The 27,179-nt window shown below is 36.2% G+C and overlaps 2 protein-coding genes and 1 long non-coding RNA gene across 6 annotated transcripts in view; 2 read left to right on the forward strand and 1 right to left on the reverse strand.

The window, feature by feature from the left end:
* Nucleotides 1-27,179, forward strand: part of LOC136026170 (RING-type E3 ubiquitin-protein ligase PPIL2-like) — a 193,602-nt gene that overhangs the window by 69,683 nt on the left and 96,740 nt on the right. The gene's annotated exons all lie outside the window — the stretch shown is intronic.
* Nucleotides 1-27,179, forward strand: part of LOC136026168 (uncharacterized) — an 89,319-nt gene that overhangs the window by 3,937 nt on the left and 58,203 nt on the right. The window lies entirely within an intron of this gene.
* LOC136026167 (nucleosome assembly protein 1-like 1) overlaps nucleotides 22,207-27,179 on the reverse strand; it is a 53,480-nt gene continuing 48,507 nt past the window's right edge. For both annotated transcript variants that reach the window (XM_065702485.1, XM_065702483.1), the window contains one exon: nucleotides 22,207-23,870. In XM_065702485.1, the coding sequence (XP_065558557.1) occupies nucleotides 23,692-23,870 (179 nt within the window). In that variant the 3' untranslated portion in view covers nucleotides 22,207-23,691. The remainder of the gene's footprint in view (nucleotides 23,871-27,179) is intronic.

A 27,179-nucleotide genomic window follows, 5' to 3' on the forward strand; every position in this document is an offset into this window, starting at 1 on the left:
CGCAGGATTTTCTAGCATTACTATAAGAAAACAATGAAAAATAAACATGAAAACGATTTTTTCCAATGAAAGGAAGGAGTAGCATTGAAACTTAAGATCTGATCACCCACTCTAACTTGAAACTACCTCAATTTCTTTAATTTTCCTCTGCCTTTACCCCCCCCCCCCAGATGGTCGTATCGGAGAAAACGACTTTATCAAGTCAATTTGTGCAGCTCCCTGACACGCCTACCAACTTTCATTGTCCTAGCACGTCCCGAAGCACCAAACTAGCCAAAGCACTGAACCCTACCACCTAACTCCCCCACAGAGAGCGGATCAAGTCCGGTTACGTCAATCACGTATCTACAACATTTACAAGCGTTTTTCAAGATTTCCGGTTTCCCCCTCCAACTCCCCCAAATATCAACAGATCTGATCAAGATTTAAAATAAGAAATCTGAGATATGAGTTCCTACTAAATATCAAAGTTCATTAAGGGCTGGTCATCTGTTTTTAATTTAAAAATACCTCAATTTTTCTAGTTTTTCCAAATTAACAACCCCCAACTCCCCCAAAGAGAACGGATCCGAAACAATTATTTCAATTTCGTATCTATAACTTGTGCTTATTCTATCCATCAAGTTTCATCCCAATCTCTCCACTCTAAGCGTTTCCCAAGATTTTCCGGTTTCCAAGATTTTTGTTTCCCCCTCTAGCCTAAGTAAATTTGCAGGGCCAGATGGCTTCCACCCCGTCTCTTGCATGAATGCAGAACAGAAATAGTTTACCCACTCTCAAAGCTCATCAGACTATCTCTTAATAGCTCAAAGCTTCATGCAGAGTGGAAACTGGCACATATCACCCCCATTCACAAAAAGAGAAGAAAAGATTCTGCAGATAACTACTGGCTTATTAGTATTGCCTCTGTTGTTGTTGTTAAGATTCTTGAACATATTGTCAACAAAGCAGTTATTGAGCATCTTGATCAGACTCATCTTCTCAACAGCTCTCAACATGGTTTCCAATGCAACAGATCAGTTGACACTAAGTTGCTCAAGTCATATGATTGTATTACAAAATTACTGGAGTTGGGAATCCCTGTTGACATGATCCTTCTTGATTTTTCAAAAGTATTTGACAAAGTTTGTTGTAGGAGACTTGAGCTTAAGCTACAATCTATTGGTTTGGAGGAAACAAATTCTTAAATGGATTCTGGATTTCTTGAGGAATCGTGTTCAGCATGTAAGACTGTTTGATGCAGATGGTAATCCTATTCTCTCCTCCTCTCAGAGTGTTATCAGTGGGGTCCTACAGGGTAGTGTTCTTGGCCCTAACATTTTCAATATAAAAGATCCTCCTCTAGCACTTAAAAGCAGGATGACGCTATATGCTGATGATTCCAAGGTAACTGATACAGCTAGCACTCTTGAGGATACATCCTAACTTCAGAAAAACCTTGATCTCTTTAGTGTGTGGACAGAATCTTGGCTACTCACTTTCAATGTGTCAAAATGTCATGTTTTACATTTTGGGCACAAGAATATCAATACAACTTACTCTCTTTATGGTCAGTCCCTTTCTCCAGTATTGGAAGAACGTGACCTAGGAGTAATTGTTGACGATCATCTTACATTTAGCACTCATGCAAAGAAGGCAGCAGCATCAGCTAGCTCTAGCTGATCAATCACTAGGGTTCATAAAAAGAACAATTTTCTCGTGTTCTCCTGAAATTCTGAGCCTTTTGTATGAAGGACTTGTTTGGCCAAGGCTTAAGACACGCATGGTCTTTACATACCCTTTTTTCAAAAAAGATTTTAAAATTCTTGAAGATGTCCAGAGAAGAGCCAATAAGATAGTGAGTGGACTGTATGAGCTCTGCTACCCTACAAGGCTCTGCAAGCTGAAACTCACATGATGCCATTCTGGTTCATAAACTTAATAATTCAAAGGCATTTCCTGATTGCTACCATCATATTTTGTTTTATTTCATTAGAATTAACCAAACTTCACTTCTTGACAGAACTTGAGTGTGATGGCTATATGACACAAATGCCAGTAAATTTTGCTTAGAGGACAGGAATGAGACAAAAAAGAAATATACCATTTGGTTCCATATTCGTTTTTCTTCCCAAATAATAATCACTGCCACTGCAATTGCATCCCAGTCTCCCTTTTCCTAATGGAGGAATTTAGCTGTAATATGTACATAAAAGCTTGTTGATTATCTGGGTTAGTCATTGTTTTTGTGGGTGTGCTTATTTCTCATCAACAGTTACAACTCACTGCTGCACCAAGCTTCCTGAGGCCAACACAGCTATCCATGTCTATCCCAATCAATTCAAAGCTTTCCTTTTTACACCTATCCTAAAAAGTTAAAATTTCCTTTAAATCCTTCCTTACAACCTTTTTGCATCCCAATTGAGGACAGTCTGAACTTTGTTTGACCCTAGATGGATGGACAAAAGGATAACATTTGGCAATCTTTCATTCTTCATTTACAAAATGTGTCTTAGCCATCTCAAATTTTCTCTCATTTTAGTCCAAGAAAGTGAAATAAAACCATTTTTTGTACAGCTTGTAGTTTGGCATCTCAAACTTTTTTTTTGTGAAAAAAAAACACCCTTGGCCTTAGCTATTCTACTTTTAAAATCTTCACTATATCAATTATCTTTATTAGTAATATTACCCAGATTATTGGTGCTATCCGTCTGATTGATCTTCTTATAACCAACATCACCTCTATTTATTCCTTGTCTAAGCAAGTTGGTCTTTTTTATATTAATTTTCAAACCTATTCTTGTGCCCTAAACTCTCAAAATTTTCAAAAATTCACTAAATTTCGTAAAATTTATATCCTGGATATTCAAATCATCTACAAAATCTAAGTCTAGAAGTACTTTACTTCCCATTTGATTCCATGGCTTCCCATATTATTTACTGAGTTTGTGAAGAAGGCCACATAAAGGCCTAGGTTACACTAAACACAAAAGTATCAGGGTCTTTTTTAAACCAGTATTATAAGCCAACTGCTGATGAGACAAAGAGAAAATGGCCAACCTTCAAAATTTATATATAGCCTAGGCAATCTTTTGGTACTACTTTGTTGTTGCCACCAGGCTGGCCCCTCCAGACAGAAACAGTATAAAACTCTTAAAATTACCTTTAAAACATCTTAAAATGCTTGCTTATATAATTCCTAAAAGAAATCACTTCACTTTGTCCCCCCCCCCAAGGGTAACATAAAACTTTATGGAGAATATATAAATTTGGCTTCAGTATATGTTTGACCCTATTGGAGTGGGGGTAAAATTTGACATTCTTTTAGGAATAGTATATGTAAATGTTTTAGATTTAGTAAGTACTATTTTTTCAAATTTTAATGTTTCCTACTGGAGGGGCAGATACTAAACTAGTATCTTTTACATTTTTTAGTAAAATTCTAGTTGATTGACTTTTGGCTATCTCAGAAAGGGGTTAGGTTAGGGAAATGAAACTGTCAGGGATGAGTCAAAAGGCTAAAGTATGTCCTGGGAAGGTATTTTGAAGTACCCACCTCCACTCCTTCTCCCCCTAGAGGACCTTTATAACAAATTTGTGTTATAAAAGTGAAACCTAGCAAAATAGATCTTCTACTTGAATGAAGTACAACAAAATTGTTTTCAGCTTCATAACTTTACTCAATCCCAATTTATAAGGCTTTAAAGATACGCAAATACTTTTCCTAAATTTTGAAAAAAAAACATTGATATGGCTAAGAATTCTACTCAAATAACCAGGAATTGTATTTTTAGAACTAATGGCAGAGAAAAGGCAACTGGTAACTGAAAAATAGCCAAAAGTCAATCAACTAGAATTTTACCCATTTCCCTATACAACCTAAGCCTATGTCTAATAGTATTGAGGGCCAGGGAGTAGATCATCATTTTAGGAAGGTTACAATTTGAATGAGGAATTTAATGGTACTAGGTTACTCTTTTGTTAATATAGCATTTGCTATTAGGGCCTAGGCTATTTCCTTTAAACAAGGAACATTAATACAGAATTACTGTATCTTTTGAGTTCATAAATTTGCTAAACACTGAATTAGGCTGAAAGTTTTAAAGAATTTAGAAAAGTACATCTTAAAAATCAAAATTCTAGTTAACTGATCTCTTGCTAGGCCTATATCAGAAAGGGTTTAGGTTAGGAAAATGAAACTTTGAGGGATGGGTCTACAGGCTAAAGTATATCCTAGGAAGGTATTTAAAAGTACCCACATCCACTCCTTCTCCCTCTAGAGGGCCCTGAAATTTGCCTACATGACAGGTCTATACCTATTGAAATTTTGACAAAACAACATTTTACCTTAATTTTCAGTTACTAATTGCTTTTTCTCTGCCTTTAGTTCTGAAAATGCAACTCCTGTTATTTGAGTAGAATTTTGAGCCATATCAATGTTGTTTTTTTTCAAAATTTAGGAAATGTAGCTATTTGCATATCTTTAAAACCTTATAAAATAGAATTGAGCAAAGTTATAAAGCTGAAAACAATTTTGTTGTACTTCAATTAAGCAGAAGATCTATTTTACAAGGTTTCACTTTTATAACACACATATTTTTAAAGGTCATCAAAGGTCAGGGCCCTCTAGAGGGTGAAGGAGTGGAGTTAGTTGCTTCAAAACACCTTCCTGGGACAAACTATAGTTTGTAGATTCATCCCTGAAAGTTTCATTTTCCTAACCTAAACCGTTTCTGAGATAGCAAGAAGTCAATTAACTAGAATTTTACCCAAAATTGAAATATGGCTTAGAATTTTACTAGAATCACTATAATTGTTTTCTATGCCTAGAGTCAAAGAAATAGCCTAGAATCATACCAACTCTTGCATGCTTTATCAGGTTGGCCTACTATCCCTGACCTGTAATTTTAAGAAATTTCCTAAGCCCTAAAGATCGGGAAGGTGATGAGATGGGAGCATGAAAACATGTTTCAGGGCATAGGCTACATCATTCAAGCAGAAGATTATTTTGCAAGGTTTCACTTTTATGACACACATAGGCCTAATTTTAAAGGTCAGGACCCTCTAGAGGGAGAGAAGGTAGGTACTTCAATATACCTGTGATAGGTTGTGTTACTGTTATTGCATCTATGGTCAAAAAGCAGCTCAAAAGCCAGAACAACAATGCTAGGCTAGTTTTGACAACATTCATCCCTTATTGTTAAAAGGAGCTGCAAGTGAAATTGTCTCAACACTGACAATACTTGTCAATCACGGATTGAGAAAGAAGCCCTGGGCACTAACTCAAATTAGAAAACAATTTAGCCAAGCCAAGAAAAATAATAGGCCTAGCCTATATGGGATTAAGCTGGCTAACCCTTGGAAGGCTAGCTAGAATTCATTAAACCATTATGGAGTAGGGCGAGGGTATATAAATAAGTGGTTTCAAAGACAATAGAAGAAAACCAAACCTGTTTATCCTAGCTAAAGTCAAATATTTTAATTCCCTGTCTTGTGTTCAAATGAATTATGGATGCATTTAGAAAGATAACTTAATTTTACTTGCTCAGGCTGAAAAGATTTCTTTAGAGTGTATGGGTGTGTTCCTACAACTTACTGAAGTAACTGAATGGTTACTAATTCTGTTCCCAGCGGGAAAATGGTTACTGCCCAATCCACTGGGAAAGCAATTTTCTTACCATGTTTGAAAGCACGGTTAGCTCAGTAAGTACATCATTCAGCTTCTTCAATAAACATAAATATGGACAAATGAAGTTATGGACTATCAAGTTATTTGTTTGCAGAAGGTGGGGCAGTGGTTGCTCAAAGGAAAGAGGGATTTCACCCAGGTTAGTAAATTACCATATTTTGGAATCTACCTTAAAGGACATCCTGAATACTAGGCTATCTTTTGGCAATTAGGCTAAGACAATGAAAAACTTATTATTTAATCTTTAAATTCAAAGATTTAATTTTTCTGGCATATCCAGGTAACATTGTTACCTTAAAATACCACCTGGAAGCATTTTAGGGATTGACTTGTTCCAGGCAACTTTGTTAAGCTATGTTAAATTGCCACTTGGGAGTATCCTGAGGATTGAATCCATTTAGACTTTGTAAACAGGCCTAGGTGAAGTATTACAGATAAGTTGAGGATTTATGGGGTGCCAAATCATAGCTCAGAGACTGTCTGTAATCCTATGGCAGAGACAGGCTAGTGTAGACTATTCAGAGTCTTCTAAAGGGTGGTAATTTTATCCTTCTGTAGGAACAATATCCTTCAAATTTTATTTCTGCTCTAATAATACAGGAGCAAAAAATTCTTTTAAAAATTGCCATTAACCCTTTCAGTCATTTTGTTCTCAGTTGAGAACATACCATTATCTGCCACCTAGTGTCTTATGTTACAGGTAAATATGCATTCAAATTAGCGCGCCATAAGCTTCATTCATCAAGAAATAATCTGAAAAAAGTTTGAAAGTTCTAACTTCAAAACTCCATTTTATACAAAAGTTTGAAGTGGAGGAATGGATGGATCTCAAAAAAGTGCAGAACCAGGTAAGACTCCAGTCTATGTGTAAGAATATGGATGAATCTAAGGCCATATCTAACAACTAATACTTAGACAAGGTAAGTAAAGACATCTAGTGGCCAAAAATAGACTAACTGCGTGAATACTGGACGGCAGGCGATTTTTCTCAGACTACGTGTCCTCAACCGAGTACAGTGTGATCAACGCATAGCAAACTGAGCAAGCGGCGTGTAATTTTTACATTGCTTTTTTCGCTGTTTCTTTCAAATATAATATTCTATGTACGGTGAATTTACACGTGGTAAATCTATTTGAAAAATTCTCGGAAGGAGAGGGGAAACGTAAAAGCTGTAATTTGTACATTTCTTTGACTAAGTTGGGTTGTTGGGTTGTAAATAAGGGTTGTAATTTGTTGGGGTTGTAAATGCTAAGTTGGGTTGTAAATTTGTAAATTTGAAGTTGGGTTCTAGATGATTTTCCTAGGTTGTTTCCTTAAGAAGAACTTTGATTGTTGTTCATAGAACTATAAGACTTGTTTGGTCCTGAGATTTAGTTATTTTTCTGTTAAAATTCTTTTTAAACTTCCACCAGGCTGATAAAAAAATATTTTAATTTTGGTTGTTAAACACACACAATTTGAAATATATACTTCAAAATATGAAAAATATAATTCATAGGCAGCGCATTTGCTTCTTTTTTGTTTTCCCCAGACCAATTCGAATGGTACGAGTGGTCTTAAAAACTTAAGAGGGGACCCATTTGATTGGAATTTCAAGTATCCTGATTAGGAATTGAGAGTTATTAGAGGACAACCAGCCACTCCCAAGCCATTTTTTCTTAGCATAGTTGAAAAGCCCAGTAACTATGGACCTAGGGGTGTCATGCCCCTCTGACAAGGGATATTAATTGTGCAAGTCGACCATTGTTTACATTTAAGGTGTCATTAGTGGGACAAAGGGTCTGTTTGAACCTGAAAGTATGAAAAGGCTGAGAGCATTAAGGTAAAACTTTTAGGGCATGCTATGGATGAGGTTAATTTAGATGTTCATCCAGGTTTACCAAAAGGTGCATCTGCAATATCCCAGGAATGGCTAAGGGTGGGTTGTTAGTTTGAAATTTCCAAGGAATGTTCAGCAGTATGTTAAACTAGATCAAAATACACTATTTACATCTATGTTTTCCGAAATACACTTAGGAACTTACTGTATATCTTAGGAACTACTAAGTGTATTATTGAAGCTTTTGAAGTGTCATTTTTGTAAACGATATGGGTTAAAAATAAATTAATTAAATAAAAAGTCATGATGTGCATCTATATGGTCAAAAGGATACATCTGTATAGTGTAAGAAACAGCTAAAGATAATAAAGATAAAATAAACAGCTAAAGAAAGTTGTATCTAGAAATGTTTTATTATCACTTCTACACCGTTTTCTTTATCCTAATAATGACAAACAGGGCAATGAGTGCAGTTTTACAACTATTTTTTTCAGGTCCTTTGCAGCGTCCAAGGCGTTTGTGCGTCAACCAGCAGCAAATTTTGAACATTTTTGATCAAATTGACAGTGACATCTCCGATACAGACCTTCTGGATAGCGACGAGGAGCAGGACGATTACAACCCTCAACCCAATGCAGGAACGGCAGCAGTGAGTTCCAGTGAAAGTGCATCAACTGAAGGCAAGGAAGTTGATGTAAGACCTCCACCGAGCAAGGGCAGAACCAAGGTTTGGAAGAAGAAAAAATTTGATAAAGCTTATAAAAGCACAGCCCCAAGTCTACCTGTACCAGGTCATGATTAGCCTATAAACTATTTTGCAGAATATCTAACAGAAGATTTTTTTGAAATCACTGCGAACCAAACCATCCTGTACTCCGTCCAGAAGACTGGAAAATCCATTGATACTAACGCAGTCGAAATGAAGAAGTTTTTTGGGATTCACGTTGCCATGGGGGTTTTCAATCTCCCACAATACCGGATGTACTGGGGTACACGAACGCGCATCCCACTCATCACTGATATGATGAATTTCAACAGATTTTCCCGCCTTCGGTCCTTTGTTCACATGGTTGATAATGCTTCCAAAGACCCTGATAACTTGGATCGTCTTTGGAAAGTGCGACCTATTATTGATATTGTGCAGAAGAAAACGCAGACTATTTCTCTGTCTGAGCACCTCTCCTGTGACGAGCAGATGGTCCCTTTTACTGGAAACCTTGATATCAAACAGTATATTCGGGGAAAACCTTGCCCATGGGGCATCAAAATCTTTGTGCTGTGTAATGCGGATGGAAGAGTACTCTCTTTTGAAATTTATCAGGGCAAAAAGACGAACATGGCTGAAGAGTAAAAAATCTTTGGCCTCGGAGCAGGTATGGTTTTGAATCTTGCTGGACAACTTCAGCTTGCGGAATTTACTAAACTTTATTTCGACAATTTCTTTACGTCTTTGGCTTTGCTGGAAAGACTAAGTGAGATGGGCCTCTACAGAACAGGCACTATATGAAGCAACAGGCTTCAGGGAGCTAGGCTGGAAACTGATTCTGACATGAAAAAGAGAGGAAGGGGATCATTCTGTGAAGTAGTGGCTAATAGTGGAGATACCTGCTTGGTGAAATGGATGGACATCAGATCAGTTATCCTTGCATTGAATATGATTTGAAGTGGAGCAGTGAACAAGGTATGCAGATGGTGTAAACAAACAAAAGCCTACTTGCAGGTTGACCAGCCCCAAGTTGTATCCCTGTATAACCAGTATATGGGTGGAGTGGACAAGATGGATCAAATGCTATCATATTACCAAACATTCATTAGATCTAAGAAATGGACCATGAGACTGATCTTCCACATGGTCGACCTATCCATCTGCAATTCATGGCTAGAATATGTAGCTGATCGGAAGGCCAAAGCAGAACGCTCAATGGACTTGCTCTCCTTCCGCACGGAAATAGCAGAGGCGCTTACGTCTGCTGAAGGCATGACCCCCAGAAGAAGGGGTCGCCCAAGGTCTCTCACCTCTAGTGAGGAGGACGAACATGAAAATGTAGACGAATCAGCATCTCGCAAAAGAAAGTTGAAGTTTCAGCGTCCATGCTCAGCAGTGAAAAATGATGCATTCTCTCATTGGCCTCAAAAAGTAAAGGGCCAGAGTAGGTATAAAAACTCGCCATGCGTGTTGAAAACTCGCACTATGTGTTTGAAATGCAATGTTCCATTGTGTCTAGAAGAGGACAGGAACTGCTTCAAAGAGTTCCACATTAAAAAGTGAAATTTGTCTGTGCTTAGTATTTTTTTATAACTTCTCAATAAACTCACTATATCTGATGAAAAACTACAAAGTTGATCACACTGTCCTCAACTGAGTACACGCTAGAAAACATAGAAAGGTTCCTCCAAAAAATTGACAATGATTAGGTACCCCAAGGTGTCATGCAGTCTGGTTTTTAGAATTTTCCATCGAAGGAAAATAATTCGTGACTGAAAGGGTTAAGAGGTAAGATATCAGCTAAATTGCCTGTATAAAGCAAACTAGCCTACCTAGGGAGCCAAAAAACTTGAATATGTTTAACTGCTTCTTCAACAGTTGCAATAGATCTGACAATGAGTAAAGTATGGAATTTAAGTCAGAAATGCCTTTTATGCTTTTTCTATTCTCACCAGAATAAAACACAAATCCTATGTTGACTTGCACAAAAACTTCAAGATAAGGTGTAGTAATTGGTCCTTTAGCCTGATGTAGCTGCTATTTGCTGCTATGAATGCATAGTTCATAATGGGAGCTTAAAATTGTCTTGGCAAGCTGCATGGTTAAGTGTATAAACCCTCTAGGCAATACTCTCTTTCTTTATATGCATATTATTATTTAAGAATGACCAAGCTTCACATTAATCTCCTTTCATGACTTATAGTTGAAATTTGCTAGGGAAGTGTTTATTCCACTAAAAACTCACCACCTATTTTTGAACTTCAATTATACAGCCCTGTTTTTGTTTACCCCCCTTTAGCCTGTATCCAGTTTCTGATAGCCATTTAAATTTCATTTTGTCTGTTGCTCATTTCCTGTCAATATTACTGAGGGGTCACAGATAAGAACTTGAGTCCTCATTGATAAATAATATGTGCTTGTATATATATAGCTTGTTGCTACTTATTTTTCTCTGGGAATACAATGTTTGATGTGGCATAAACCAAAGGAAGGACCTAAAGGCCTAGAGAAAATTTGTTAAAAAAACTATTTTTTATAATTGTACAATAATTATAGCCTACACAATTCTACATGCAGTCCTGCTCTTCTTTACCCCCAACCCTCCTAATATAGAAACAAAGCTGAAGTTACATGTTTCCCATTGATTCTGCCAATCTATCCCTCAACCTTTAACTCCCTGCTAATTGAAGCAAATGTGACATAGCATGAATGGGGGAAAAGGTAACAGGTGACAGAATACTTTGGAACTACATAATTTTGGCTATATATTTGCACATTAGGCAGGTTGGAGGTAAATTATAGTGTAGAGATGCATGCTTTTCCCTTTGGTATGTAGGCTAAGTAGAAGGTCACTTGTACCTGATGCTGTCCCTGTTGTTTTTAGTTGGATGGGAAACATCCAAAGAAAGTTCCCTTTGAAAAGGAAAGGTGAGATTGCCCAAAAGTAAGATTGAATTTGTCAAAGCTTGGAGGTTTGCTCCTTCAGTCTGTTTAAAGGAAAACGGATTCATAATTGAAGCTTTGTTCATTTCAATCTTAAGGGCAACCTATATTTGTGACAATTCATTAAATGGTTGTAAAGAGATACTTTTGTTTATTCATTTGTTCAAAACACAATAACAATAACAAATCCATGTGGCTGCATAAATTTGAACCCTGGATATATATGTATTAAACTATGAGATAAAACTATTTTTCTTTGTTTTTTGCATTTTCCCTGGTCTTGTGTTACCCTAGGTGTTGATTTAAGGGACCTACCTCAGTGCTGTGATTGATATATTTAGACTTTTGGGCAATTCATTTTGCACATCTTCTCGTTCTTCATTATTTACCTATACAGTGTTGCCGGTCTAATTTTGCGAAGTATCTGTTTTTCTGATAAAGCCACAGATTACGTAAGCTGAATCGTTTATCTTCTGCATTTGGGGAAACCTGTGCAAAAGAGAGCGATAACAAACACGAAGAGCCGTATTGGTACCGGCGGGATATCCATCCTTAAACTGATGGGGATAGGCGATTTGAGTATCCGCGCTTCCCACAGGTCCCCCAAGTTCTGAAAACCCCGTGATAAATTGATATCTGTTGGCTGAAATCTTTTTTTCCCCCGCATTTTTTTTCCAGCGATTTTTTCTCATATCATGCCGCCACCTAGCGAAATTAAGGCCACATCGTAGAAGACCAAAAACGACTCATATAAGTCCGAAAAAAGGATCCGACAATTGTCTTGCCTGCAATATTGTATTAGAAAATGATTCTTATGCCATTCTTTGTGATGGGTGTGACAAATGGATATGTACCGAGTGTCTAGACATGCCTGAACCTGAATATCTGCTTATCACGAAAATCTCCCGACGTGTAGATATTTGTATCAAGTGCCCAGCATGTAAATACGAATCAAAATCTGTTAATACTCAAAATCCTAGTGTTGAGAATATCGTGAAAGCTACAATAAATAGCAGGAAAAATGAGATCATTGCTAAAATCCCATCTCAAGTGGCCTTTCAAGAAATTGTCAAAGCATCCTTAAAAGACTTGGAAACATCATTAAAAGCTGAAATCTCACAAACTGTCAGTGAGATAAAATCACAAGTGTCAGCACTGGAAACCCGGGTGTCCAAAAAATGCTCACTCTCTGAAATGCGTTCCGAAGTCCAGACAGTATTTCTTCAAGAGACAACAAGCATCAAAGCCAATTTTACCCAGCATCTTGATAGTGAGATCCAGCGCCACTTTTCTGAAGAAAGGGACTGACAACGTAGACCCCTTAGCATTATTGCGTTTGGGATCCCTCCGCAACCCAATGACCAACTATTCATCAAGTCTTATATTGATCAAAAGTATAAGCTCAGAGACGTTCACATCAATAATGTGAGAAGACTTCCGATCCCTACTAACTCTCTGCCATCTGCACGCCCTCCTCCTGTCCTTTTTACTGTCCCAAGCCTGGACATCAAAGGTCAATCATCAACCGCTCCCGCGAGCTCCACGAGGATATACAATTTCGTGATGACGCATCCAAGACAGAAAGAAACAGGAGGAGGGCTTTAGTTGAGGAGTTGAAAAGAAGAATAAGCTCAGGGAGCCCAACCTCATGATCTTCAAAGGCCAAATCGTTCCAAAAAACGAGGCTGCTCATCGCAGTTGGGAAGCGCCACCCCGGTCCCCTCCAAAGCAATCCACGATGGAAACCTAGTTATATCATCGCATCCTCATGTAAATAGTTTTGTTTCCCCAGTGCTTCGTTTTGATAAATCGTCAGTTGATATTTCTTGTGAAGCTTCATCCAATCCTTCTCCAAATGTTTCCCATGTCGATTTAACAGCTATTTCTGCTAATGTTAATTCAAATGTTATATCTAATAATTTGCTCGTGTCATGTCAGAATTCAGCGGATTCAAGTTTTTCAAGTACTATATCTGATATTACCTCTGAGTCTCAACAGCCAAATTTCCCGAGTCAGAAGCCCCTTTCTGAAAATACTTTCCGTGTTCTTTCAAGCAATGTTGACTGTCTGACAAATAAGCTTCTAGAATCCGGAGTGCTTCTTAGGGAGGAAGCAGCAGATATTGCGAGTTTTGTTGAATTGTTACCGAAACATAGTTTTTTGGCAGTTACTGAAACATCCCTACAGATCTCGGGATATCAACTATTTAGCAACTTGGAGCGCTCAAATTGTCGAAGAGGAGTTGGTGTTTATGTAAGAGATGGTATCCAGGTTAGTGTTGTAAATCCTACTATGCTTGATATATCTTTGATAGAAAGCGTATGGCTTGATATCTCCATTGCTAATAAAAATTTGCGTCTTGGGTGCGTTTATCGAAGTCCAAGTGCTCCTTCCCTTGAAGATAGTGAATTGGCCCTCAAAACTATCATTGATGAAATGACATCTTCAATTTCCCTTCCTAGCTCATTTGAGTTAATAATCACTGGAGATTTTAATTTTCCTGCAATTGAGTGGGTTGAAGGAACTGGACATATTTCATATAATAGTAGAGACTCACCTTTTTTATCTTGCCTATCAAATAATTTTCTTCATCAGACTATTAATAAGCCTACACGCTATAGAGCTGATCAGAATCCCTCGCTGTTAGACCTTGTCATTTTGCGTGATAATGATTCCCTCATTCTAATGATTATTTACCGCCAATTGCTAGTAGTGACCATCTAGTTATTCTGTCTGTGTTGTCCCTAAATAGTCGTCCTCAACCTAATTCGTCCTCCGACTTTCACCGACTATGAGGCAATACAGCAAGAACTTTCATTTGCAAACTGGTCAATGCTTATCATTAGTGACATCAATGAGTCGTGGCTAAATTTCAAAAAAACTCTTCTTGCTCTGGAAAAGAAACATTCCAGGGTTATTTTTAGGAAACAGCCCAAAACACTTCCCTTCCTCACTAAGGAAGTTAAGAAGCTGATTAACCAGAAATCTAGAGCTTGGAAACGGTATATGAAGAAGAGGAACCAGGAGACCCTGTCATTTTATAAGGCAGTACGGAATCGTGAAACAGATTCTGTAAAACAAACTGAAATCTGCCTACGAGGAAAATTTGGCTTCTGAGATCAAGTTAAACCCGAAATCTTTTTGACGACATATCTCTTCTAAAAACCCAAATCATCATACTATTCCTGATCTTGTTGACCACAGTGTATTACGCTCATCTCCAATAGATAAGGCTGACATTCTAAACGCACAATTTGCTTCTGGCTTTACCCAAAATTCAGGCACCTCCTCACCAGATCCTCCATTGTATGAAGTGCTTTTCCCAATGCCTGATCTATCAGTAGGTGAATTAATGGTTTTCAATAGCCTTGAGAAGCTTGATGTAAATAAGTCTAAGGGACCAGACGGTGTTCATCCACGTCTTCTTAGGGAGTGTCGAAAAGCTCTCAGCTACCCCCTGTGCATGCTGTTCCGGTTATCTCTTCAAAATGGGGAACTACCGCATGATTGGAAAACATCTTATATAACCCCGATCCATAAAAAAGGACGAGAGACTCAGCAGAGAATTACCGTCCCATAAGCATCACCTCTGCAGTTGTTAAGGTGCTTGAGAGATTTGTTAATAAAGCTCTCATTGAACATCTTGAGGTCAATAATATCCTTTCCACATCACAACATGGTTTCAGATCTGGTAGATCTGTGGACACTAACCTTATCCAAACATATGAATTAGTGACTACACTGCTTGATGAGGGTTTTCCTGTCGACATAATTCTTCTTGATCTGTCCAAAGCATTCGACAAAGTTTGTCATGAATTCCTCATAATCAAATTGAGGGCTGCAGGTGTCAACGAAGGTGCTGTACAGTGGATTATGGGCTTCCTTTCTGAAAGATCACAGAGTGTCAGAGTTTTTGATTTGCAGGGAACTCCTCATTTCTCTTCTCCCACAACTGTATTACGTGGCGTGCCCCAGGGCTCTATTCTTGGACCAACACTTTTCAACTTCTATGTTAACGAATTACCCACCCTTCTTTCAAATCTTATTACCCTTTACGCTGATGACTCAAAACTAGTTGGAAAAGCGGCTACTCCCTCTGACCAGAAATCAATTCAAACAGATCTTGATAGTCTAGAAAGATGGGCTAACATGTGGCTTCTGACTTTCAATGTTGACAAATGCCATGTAATTCATTTTGGCAAAAATAACAAGCATCATAAGTATTTCCTTCAAGACAACTTCCTTTCTGCTGTTTCCGATGAAAGAGATCTTGGGGTTATTGTAGATCACCAATTAAAGTTTAGCAGCCATGCTAAGTCTGTTTCATCTTCTGCAAATAAAACCCTCGGTATCATAAAAAGAACCATCTCCAGCCGACACCCTAGAGTTCTTATGAAGTTATATAAGGCACTTGTACGTCCACGCCTGGAGGTTGGAATGTCATTGGCAGCCCCTTTCTTCAAAAACGATAGGAAGTTGCTTGAGGATGTCCAGCGTCGTGCCACTAAGATGGATACCAACATGAATAAATTTCCATAGGAAGAAATACTACGTCGTTTGAAGCTGCCGACGCTGACATACCGACGGAAAAGGGGTGACATTATTTTAACCAAAAAAATCCTCTCTAAAAATACTCTTCCCGGTCTCTTTGCACAGCCCTTGCATTCTGGTACTGGAGGACATTCTTTGAAGCTCTCTATGCAGCGTTCCACGAGTAGACATAGAAGCTACTTCTTCAGCCAAAGAATCATCAATATGTGGAACCAGCTCTTTGAAGAAACAGTTTCTGCTACTTCAATTGACATGTTCAAGTCCCACCTTGATAGGGAATGGCTCTGCCAGGAGTTCCTTTACAATTGGGAAGCTGCAGAGTCCTCCACAAGAGTCTAATCTAAAAGCCACAATCTACACCAAACGAATTCTTTTTTTCTCATGAAGCATCACAAGAATGGATAATCCTTACATCGCTCCAAGCTGCGATTTAAGGTAATTTAAGGTTTAAGGTAATTTAAATTGATATCAATTTCTTACAAATTATTTATTGATACCAGAGGTCCATTTGCAAGTTTTCACCTACTTTGTAATCCCTGGTCTCACAATTGCATTTAAATTTACTGAAGCTAGGAAATATAGAACTCCTATCTTTTTAAAGAAAATCAATCGATATAAATAGGTATTGTTGTATTTAAGCCCTAGGGCCATGGCAATTAAAAACAAAATAAAGGAGATTAACTTTAAAATACTTAACATTAAATAAGCATAATAGTCACAAAGAAAAACAAATAACAAAATTATACTTCTGTGCTTAGTTGCCAACCTGAGCAACTGTCATAAATTTTTTAATCTTGCAGAACATTCACCCCCATTACATTCACAAGCCATCTCTCATGACCCACACTCTTGTCCATACATCCACATTTCAGGGAAATGGAAGGACCATCATACTGGTATTCTTCATTTCTACTCATATTTAATGAGTTTGAAAGAAAGTTTCTATGGCTAAGTGAGTAGGCAAGTAAAGGACCTGGTGGTCCTTTGGCCAGGTGGTGCAATAGGAAGCTAGGGACCAGCCAGCCTATGCTCTTGCATGCCCTTCCTCCTTACTGTCCCTAGATTTCTCTCTGTAATCATTTAAAGTTGGTCCAATTCTAGCTCAGGTTAGTCATATCACCAACCCCTATCCAAAACCAAATAAACTGGCAATGCCAGGAATTAAACCTGTACCCCTTGGACAAAGCATTCCAACCCAGAGCGCTTACCACTTAGCAAGGAACACAATTGTGACCAGAGAACAACAAATATTTGATAAAACATAGAATATTGAAAAAAAAAACTTGCTATAGTTGTCCCACTACTGTCCCATAAATGCTAGAGGCCTATTTTATTTAGACAAATCAATTTAAGACAGGTATCAACAAAACTCCATCAGGGATTGTATTTGCTTAAGTTACAATCAAGCTATGTGAATGCTTAGCTTTGTGATATTCTAGTCTTGAAATAATAACAAAGAGAAAATTTATAGATTCTATTTATTTTTCACCACCTCATTTGAGTAAAATTATTTGTGACAGCCAAATGCCCATGGTTGGCTTAGAACCTCTCTAAAATGCTCTGAAACAGAAGGAATTAAAAAAAAATATATACTAATCACCATTAAACTTCCCTTAAATTTAAACACGTGTATTTAATTGGAATTGTTTCCTATGGTTGCCAAAAGCTTCAGCACAAAAACAGGTAAAGGAATATGTCCTTCTTTCAGGCCACTTAGCTAAATTTGTGCCTCAATCATTTTTCCCTCTTGCGTTCAGTGTAGCTTATTGGAATTAATTACTGAACATTCGTAACTATTAGGCTCTAGTGTATGTGGCATGGGAACAAAACCAATCTTACGTTATTAATTTGAAAATCAGAATATTACTGAAGTTTAGTTGTCTAGCTTTTCAATTCTAAAAGTCTACTGTTCTAACATTGTACTAAAAATTAAAGTTGAAAGAAAAAGAAATATCTAAAACTTCGTTGCTCCATAGGCACTTTTAGAAAAAGTTTTAAAAGGAAGATTTTTAGCATATTTTGTCAATGGTATGCGTGTAACTGAACCGTCGTTTAATTGAATCTTTCCGTATCTTTACTGAATCCTATTTAACTGAACGTATTTGCAGCAATAAGACCCATTAAAATAAATTTTATTGCAACTAAACACTCAAGCAAGTCAATCCCACGTCGCCTGGATGCAGAATTGGTGCAAGCGAGGATTAAAAAATTTCAAGGAAAACACAGGTCAATTTCAACCTTAACAGGTTGCAAACATTCTAATTACATGCATAAAAGCATGGCACTATACAGGGATAATGAGAATTTCCAAAAGATATATCAAATAGTTCCGGCAAAAAAATTGTCTAAATACTGTTAAATCAATCGAGTTTTAAAAGTTTTGTCCGATACATCAAAACTGGTTCAAGCGTGATAAACACCACACATCTGACTTACGGTAAAACTGACCGGCAAGGTTTGGGTGAAAACTGAACAAAACTTTCAAAGAACTTCAGACATGATATATTGACAAATGTATACAAAGGAATGTTAAGGAACGGGCACATTTAAGCGTCATAGTTATGCCTTTCATTACTTTTCCCTACCTTGATATGTGACAACTTTATCTTCGGAAGAGCTCTCAACTCTTGCCATCATGAAACTGGGTGGTTTACTTAAAACATCCTTCGCTGTTTCACCACCCTCCTTTGAAGCAAGTCCTAATAAGTTCTTTTTGAAGAATTCTCAATAGTAATTTGCATTAACAAATGATTTCCCTTCACTCCCTGGAATGTTCTTTGGTGGAGTTTAGACAGCTTTGCAATGATCATCTGCAAAACACTCTTTGTACCATACTCTTTTACGGACAAATTGGTGGAATTTCAGCCGTTTGACCTTTATGGAAGGCACTGCTGAATATGTTTTATAGGTTTTGAAGCATGCCTGGAAATTGGGAAAACGTGATGATTGCAACTGAATGATCACGTATGGATTTTGACTTTTTACTTTGACCAGTTTTTCGACTAGGCGTAGAGGCAAGTACACTTCCTGGTCATTAGTGCCCTCTCATTAAAACTGTATATAGCATATACTTCTTGAATAAGAGAGGGTCCTGGCACACTTTCTCCGCCTGTGCAATTTTGAACAGAATGCTCTACATATTGTAGCTCATTATGGAGTTTCTATTTTACGGAATGCATGAATCTGGACATATTTTTAACTTCCTAATATCAGCAAACGCCTGAAATGCTTTATCAAGAATAGCTGCCAAAGCCCTTGCGTTGTCATATCCACTCTTACCACCTTCTATATCGGACGAAATTGCACAGTACACTTTGCTGATGAAATAAATACTCATTTACCTTAGCTGCAAATACTAGCTCGATGGTTCTGTGCTTCTTTTTCGGAGAAAATATCAGATTGGCCCGGCGGTCAGTTTTTCAACACTGGATACTTTCTAGTATCTTGAAGTACATATAAGTAACTGTCGAGCCTACTTTCCGGCATTTCCCATCCTTGCCTGTGACCCTGTCTATTTACCTCTTTAGCTGTAAGTAAAATCAGTCTAAGTCACCAGTATATCCCTCATTCGGTTCTACAGGGCATATACTATTATGACTGGCACCCTGAATTTCTTAGTCATATAATATCAATACCCTACCATCCTAAACAAGACTTAGCAGCTTCCTTATTCATCATGAACCCTACTCCGTCCTTCCTGCCTGAGTAAATAAATTCAATAAAAACTAATTTTATGAACCCGAGAAAAGAAATAAAAAATAATGAGTTTTATGTACCCGCTGTTGAGAGTGAACGAGACTTAGAGGTGATCGTTCATAGGAACTTTAAGTTCCATGAACACAATATGCAATAAGTTGCTAAGGCCAACAGAGCCCTGGAACTAATTAAACGAACCATATCATCGCGCCATCCTCAGATAATATGAAAACTATATAATGCTCTTGTAAGACCACATTTGGAGTTTGGAAATTGTGTCAACCACTATTACGTCTTTTCTTAAAAATCGTCTTAAAAATATAAAAAATATTTAGAAAACTTATATGTAGAATATTACGTCTTTTCATATACATTTGTTATTCTTGTGCAAAATATTTTTTTAATTATTCATAGGTGCAATTAACTTTAGTCATGCATTACAACTATGCAAAAAGACAAAAAGGAAAACCCAAGAAGTTAGTGACTCACATTTTTCTTTATATATATCTCTTATATAAAGATAAGAGATACATCTCTTACATATTTTATGCAGATACATCTTTATATACATCTCTCTATATACATCTCTTATATTTTCTCAGATGTATTGATGCATCTCCTTTTCATTTTTCAAATTACCCAAGCCCTGTTTATTGTTTAAGACTGCCTTGTATTTTAGATATGATTAATCCTTGTCTCTTTTTCTTTATTTAGTAATGTTTTTCTTCGTTTGAGGTTTCAATGTTTAATGTTGTTTAATTTTTCGTTTCTTTAATGTTTTTTTTTTCGTATTTCGAATTTCTATTTGGCTTATGAAGATTTCCTAAGAGAAAGATCAGTCCAGTTGCATAATTTGTATCTGTAGTATTTTTCTCCTTCTCGTCAGGATTGCTCAAATTTTCACATTTAACTATTAGATATTGTCAATCATATACCAGATTCCTCATATTGTAATAAACTTAATTTAGTAAAAACGTCCCGAAGTAAAAATGCCTGGATGTCGGGATGGATGGATAATAGATTTTTGTATGTATTTTGTTGTAGTTTTCTCGCGCTGGGGTGGCCTCTTCTGTTATCTCCTACCTTATATGTTACTGTCCCAGCCTTACAAAATCTGCTCTTTCTTGGGGCATAATATTGTTTTTTTTTAAGTTGAATTTAATAAAATTCTCTCTCTCTATAACCCTCTTTAGACCCCTCCCCTCGAAGTAGATCACAAATTTATCAGGGTAAACAAATGAGTTTAAGAATTTTAATTTTTACAGAATTCCTTGCTCTTGCTGTTTGCAAAACCTCGGAAAGACAGAAGAGCACCTTAAGGATAGAAGTATTTTCTGTCATTAATTAGCAGGAATATTTAAGTTGTAGTTCTGAATTCTTTAAAGGAAATGTTAGGAGCCAGAGAAATTGTGTCTAAAGTTTCAAGAGTTGGTGGTAAAGTTGTTCGTCGACTTCACAGCTCTGCAGAAACCTCTATCCACAAGTTATTTATTTACAATGAATAACCACCCACAAATAAATTATTGTGAATAACCATGTTAAACTTAAAACAAGGTGAAATTACTGTAAACAGGTTTAGGGCCATCCCTCATATGCCTTGTAAGGCGTAGAGCGTCATTTGTGTTTCTGAAAACAATTCTGATTTCGAGGTCTGAGTTTTGTTTATGTGGTCATAACATAAACAAATAAAAAAAAAATGAAAGATCATATAAACAAACGCTAAAGAATGGATAAATTTAAATCTAGATTGACAGTTTCATATACCATAAGTCTCCACAACTTCGTTTTTATTAATGTTCAAAAAGTAAAAATTCGTTTTGTTTTCTGTATTGAGCTTATATGGGATTGAAACCATTCTGATTTATACAAAAACTATTCTGATGTATATACAAGGTAATATATATATATATATATATATATATATATATATATATATATATATATATATATATATATATATATATATATATATATATATACATATAACTTTTGCTAATTGGTGTACCTATTATTTGTTTCCGGTGTATTTGATGGTAAGACCAATTTGTTTCCAGTGGTAAGATATGTAGAGGACTTTTTATTAAGGTTTTTGTTTTCTGTAAGGTGCAAATGACCTTTTGGTCTTTACAAGGTACACAAGTTAGCCCTACTTCTACTCCCACTGAAAGTAATTTATGTTCTTTTTGCACTCGAATTACTATTTGACTATATTTACTCTCTTCTCGCTTCTTAGGTTTATTGCATTCTTTAATTCTTTTTGGAATATTGATAAACTATTCCAAAATCTATCATTTTCTTCATTGTATTTATTGGTCATACTTTCTCCGCGGCTGCTTAATTTCTAATGTGGGGTCATTTTTAATGGCAGGGGGGGGGGGGATAGAATAAAGCAAGCGAATAGTCGAGGTTAAAGGCTAAACACACAAGATTAAAATAAAATTTGACAAAATGTTGCCCCAAAATAGTTAATGGCACCGCGCTGGCTGAATATTGGCGTTAGCTAAACCTCATTATGAATAGGTCTTACCGTGTTAAACAGTGAATATTTTATCGTTAATGGTTTGGTTTATAGTTGTGGTGAATATATATGCCTAAACCGTGAATATCTTGGGTTTCAAATTAGAAGTTATTTCCAAAGATCAATGAACTTGAATGTATTTTACTCCTGTGAATTACTCAAAACTAGCGAATTGTCCTTCTGACTACGACCGACACATGTAGTTTTCAAATTATCTGCAGACCATCTCAGATTTGAGAAACTTTAGTTACGTCACTGCATAATGACCTAAACGCAAACTATCAATTCTTGAGATGCATCAAAGGAAGAATGAAAAATGTTTATTAAACCAAGTAAGAGGACGCAGCAAAACAATATTTCAAAAGTCAAATACAATGCCGACTAAGATGAACTGGGATAGAATTTCAAATAAGATTCAGAAGCTCATATTATAAACTCACATAAACTTATAGTAACTGCATTTCAAATCGCTTACAAACAATACACCCTTAAGAAAATAACAAACTAGAGACGCTATTTAGGGATGGGAGGGGGGGTTATGGATAAGTCTCACAAAGTGTGTAAATAATTATGACCCTTATCATACAAAATAACATGGAATTCGTTTCTGGCCAAGGAAGACAATTCAGGCATCGAGAAATCGTTTTTGCTTGTTAGACTTTCAATCTGGTTTGTTTTAATGTCTATATTAGATGCCGATATAAATACGACTTTCAGCGTTTTAAATTCTTGGCTAAATCCCCCTTAAGGGAAGTTCATAATGACATTTTTTATAGTACAGAAATTTAGATGGTCCTAATATGAGCGAATCAGATTTTTCATGGAATTTTCTCATTGCCTGAAAAATTGTTGTTGGATTAATATAGCGCTAGCTAAATCCTGCCTTTACTAAAAATTAATTGTGAATTGGGTACTAATTATTCAAACTAATCTACAACGGAGGTTACTCTCATTTAAGATGAAATATTGAGTTTAATCTCTAAGTGTTGGCTACAAACGACAGATTGTCCTGCCTTTCTAAACGAATACAAAAAATATAATAATACAATGAATATTAATTTATGATTATCCTCTAAGTAAAACTACCAAATATCCGCTATGCTCAGAAAAATCTAATCATTTTCAGGTTTATATTCCTAATGAAATAGGTGATTTTGTGACAAGGTTACAGCTAGTTCTTTCACCACAAGAACAGATAGATTTATTAATTTCAGATCTATTCATTCACCGAGCCAGAATTCTGGTATGATGGTATGTCATGATTAGCCATTGTGGTGTCGGAAATAATTTATTAAAATCGAGAAAATATTAGTGAAAATTTATCAGAAATGGAGACTTCAAATTTTGATAGTAAACGATAAAAAGCTGAAAATTCGCATATATTTTGACTTATTGACGAACGAGTACTTAAATGAAAGTACATCGTAGCATGATTGTATAAACTTCAATAGAAATACAGCCGCTAAAACTACGCTAGCTGTTAAAGTGAATGATCAAATTAAGGCCAGGTTCCTATTAAAAGAATAAACATCAGAAGGCATATTAAGAGCATAAAATGTATTCTGAAAGTACGAAAAAAGACTTCCCGTGATGCAGATTCGATTTGTGAGAAGCACTTAGAATTCGGTTCTTGTGTCTTAGTTGAACATTTATCACTACTTTTCCAAATGATTTTTGTTACTGGTATTGTCCCTAATTTATTCAGTGCTGGTTTAATTAGTCCTATTTTGAAAAAACAAAAGCCAGCTGACTATTGTTCCTCATTTAGGCCAATCACTGTTTTTCCCGTTTACTGAAAGTTGTTTTCTTTTAAAAGATCTTCGACGGTCTTATTTTTCTCAATAAATTTTAGTTCTTCGTCACTCGACTCTTCATCGCTCGACTCTTCATCGCTCGACTCTTCATCGCTCGACTCTTCGTCAGTCTGCGTCAACTGCGACTCCTCCTCCTCTTCTTCCAATACCTTGCCTAAAAATTACAAAGATATAGTTAAAAAAATGTTCAAAATATTTATTACAAAAATACAAACACTAACAAATAAATAAAAACCAAAATGCATAATCGTAAGAGGAGGATAAGTATAGCTGAGATGAAGAAATGCTTTTAAACTATTTGCTCAGCTCATAAAATTTGATAGTGCAAGAAAATAATGCGTTTCCAGGAGCAAAAGCTAAAACCGTAGATGTTTGGTTTAATGAACATAAAACTGATCATAAAAATCAGAATGAAAGAAAGTAAATAAAAGAAAAAAAGCCAGAATTAATCACCAACAAACATTTTTCGTGTTATTTTGCATTATCAATATCACTTAAAAGTTCTGTGTAAAGGGAGATTATTATAAACTTTATTTGGAAACTTATCAATTCTGAGACAGGAGCCTACAAGTTACTTAATTAAAGAATAGAATTTTGGATAAAAGTTCCAAAGTGTTTCCGTCTCTTCGGATTTTCCATATATATAGGAATGCTTACAGAAAGACTAGAATCATATTGAAAAGGCAATATTCAATCTTTCCTTATAACATTTACCTCAAATCACTAGAATAAGAGAAGAGCCTAAGAAAAAGTATCAGTGAAGTTGTAGCGTCTGCCTCGTCAGTTGCAGCTTCAAAAGAGCGTCTTCTAAACTGGCGAGAAATTACGTAAAAATTATCTTTTTTTCGACAACATGTAGGAATATATTATCCGTGCCTAAAAACTATTTTACATTCTTACAGATCGCTGAACATTAATTTTAACACACAAAAATTATCTGGACTGCTGGGAAACCTTTTCAAAACCCACTTTATAATTTTAATCATTTGCCCCTCTTTTTCTGAAAGAAGTAGTTGATCTATAAGTCCGACATGTCCGTAATAAACATAAAACTGATCATTCTAAAGGAGGTAATGATAGTTGAAAATAAATCTTAGGTAGACCTAAGAGGGTCAATAAATTTGATCAAAAGCTTTCGTCAATCGATTGATTCAAGCATGATTGACTGTCTAAACTAGTTTTGTACAAGTATTGCGTCAACAACAATGGAAAATACATCGGAAGTAAGCAAAAATGTAGAACACGAGTTTATCTATTTATTAATAGAGTTAAACTGCGATCACCCTGAGTTATGGAAAGTTAAAAGTAGAGGCTGTTATAACCAAAATAAGAAAAGTGCGGTATTTGACAGGATTTTGCGGGCGGTAAAGACATTGGAACCAGATAGCACAATTTCCAAACTAAAAAAGAAAATTAATGATTTCAGAACAAATTTAAAATGCGAGTTCTTTTTGTTTTCGCTTAAACGCAACCAATTACATACAAGAAAAGCCGAATCAGTATTAGACTTCTTTCACACACGGTAGACACTTCACTACCCAACTCTGAACTGAAACAAAAAATCTGGCCGTGAGTTAAAATTAAATTTGAGATTAGTTTTGGCCAAGACTGAAGGGCTGCTTAAAGGACACATCAATCGATTGACGGAAGCTTTTGTTCAAAATGATTGACCCTCTTAGGTCTCCCTAAGATTTATTTTCAACTATCATTCAAATACAGAATCTAAATGGAATCAAAAGAAGAACGTGAAAAGTGTTGTTCGTAACAAAACATAATTAATCAGTAGAAAAAAAAACATACCCCAACCCACTCAAGTATGAGCTACTATAAAATAATACCCATTATGATAATGAAAAGGCAAACTAATTTGCAACTCTTTTCTCAAATAAGCTAACATTAAACTGTAAGAGTATCACCACCCTAATCTCCATAAATCCGATATACCAGACTCGAAAAGGATTAGAGTATACAACCTGTCAATTCTCAATTCGTGAACTGAATAATGTAATACAACATATTAAGGCTACGGCTCCTAGTTGCTACGGTAACATACACCCTACATGGATAAAAAATCTCACCTCTTCTCATAAACAGGAACTCCTAAATTGTTATAATCATACATAGGCTACATCCTATGTATATGGCTACATCCTCCTACCAATACTAAAGAAAAATAAACCTAAATATGACCCTGATTCTTACAGGTCTATAATGAATACTCATCTGATCGGAAAAGTAATGGAGAAAATGATTTATCGTAAGCTGCTATGGTTCGTTGGGAAAAATAATATGATACCTCATACTCAGCTGGTTTCAGGAAACACCACTCCTCTAAAGATACTTTTATATTGTGAACAAATGCGATAAATGAATCCTTATCTAAAAATAATATCCTAGTTGCTGCATTCCTAGACATTGAAGGGATATATGACAATGTGAACCGCCAGATCCTTTTAACAAAACTTGCAAGTCTTGCACCCTCAAAGTTAGTATCCTTTATAAAATATTTAATAGAAAATCAAAGCTTCATTGTTTGTGTACCTTCAGAATCCTGACCCAAAACTGCAACAGTGTGTACCTTTGGACAATCTTCCACAGTGTGCACTCCTGAGCTGCCGCCTCTTCACCCTATTTCTCTGGTATATGAACCTCCCACACACCAATTTACAATATACAGATAATTTGGTATTATGGGCAACTGGCAACAGCTTTGAGATTGCACATTCAAAGTTGCAAAAATCACTTTTCCGATTTGAAAATTATTCTCAAAATTCTGATTTAGCCATTGCACTCACCCGGCCAAAAATCGTCTAATTTCACCATAAGCGAAATAATTGTAATGCAAGACTAACTCTAAATGGAATGATTGTTCTAGAGGACAATCAAATTAATTACCTACAATCAAATTAATTACCTAGTTCTTATACTGGACAAAAACCTTATTTTCCACGTCCACATCCTAAACACTATAAAAAAAGGCTACAGAAAAAAAAAGAACAACAAAAAGACTACTATCCCCACCCCGGGGCTGTATTGAGAAAACTGTACTCCAAATTTTACAATCAACATATAAGACCTTATATTGATGATGGGATCATTGATTATTGTGCATGTGCAAAGACCTTGATGCAGAAAATCGAAACAACAAAAAATTATATAATCCGTCTCATATTTGGTCTTAGGAAATCAATAAGTACTAATTTTCTGCTTACTCAGAGTGGATTATCAACAATAAATGAAAGAAAAAGATTTCTTTTGATAAATTAAGGGACAAAATTTGAAACCAATAGCTTATGTACCCTGCATAACTGGTTAAGAAATCCATCCATGTAAAGACGCATTGCAAATGAGTATGCCAATACCCAGAAGAAATTCTCAGTGCCAGCAAAGTCTATTGCACCCCCCCCCCCCCCATGGAGTTGGTCAATCCCCATGTGGACTAAAGAGCTTACCACCATTGCTT

The sequence above is a fragment of the Artemia franciscana genome, chromosome 4, assembly GCF_032884065.1.
Source record: "Artemia franciscana chromosome 4, ASM3288406v1, whole genome shotgun sequence".
In the NCBI taxonomy this organism is placed as follows: Eukaryota; Metazoa; Arthropoda; class Branchiopoda; order Anostraca; family Artemiidae; genus Artemia; species Artemia franciscana.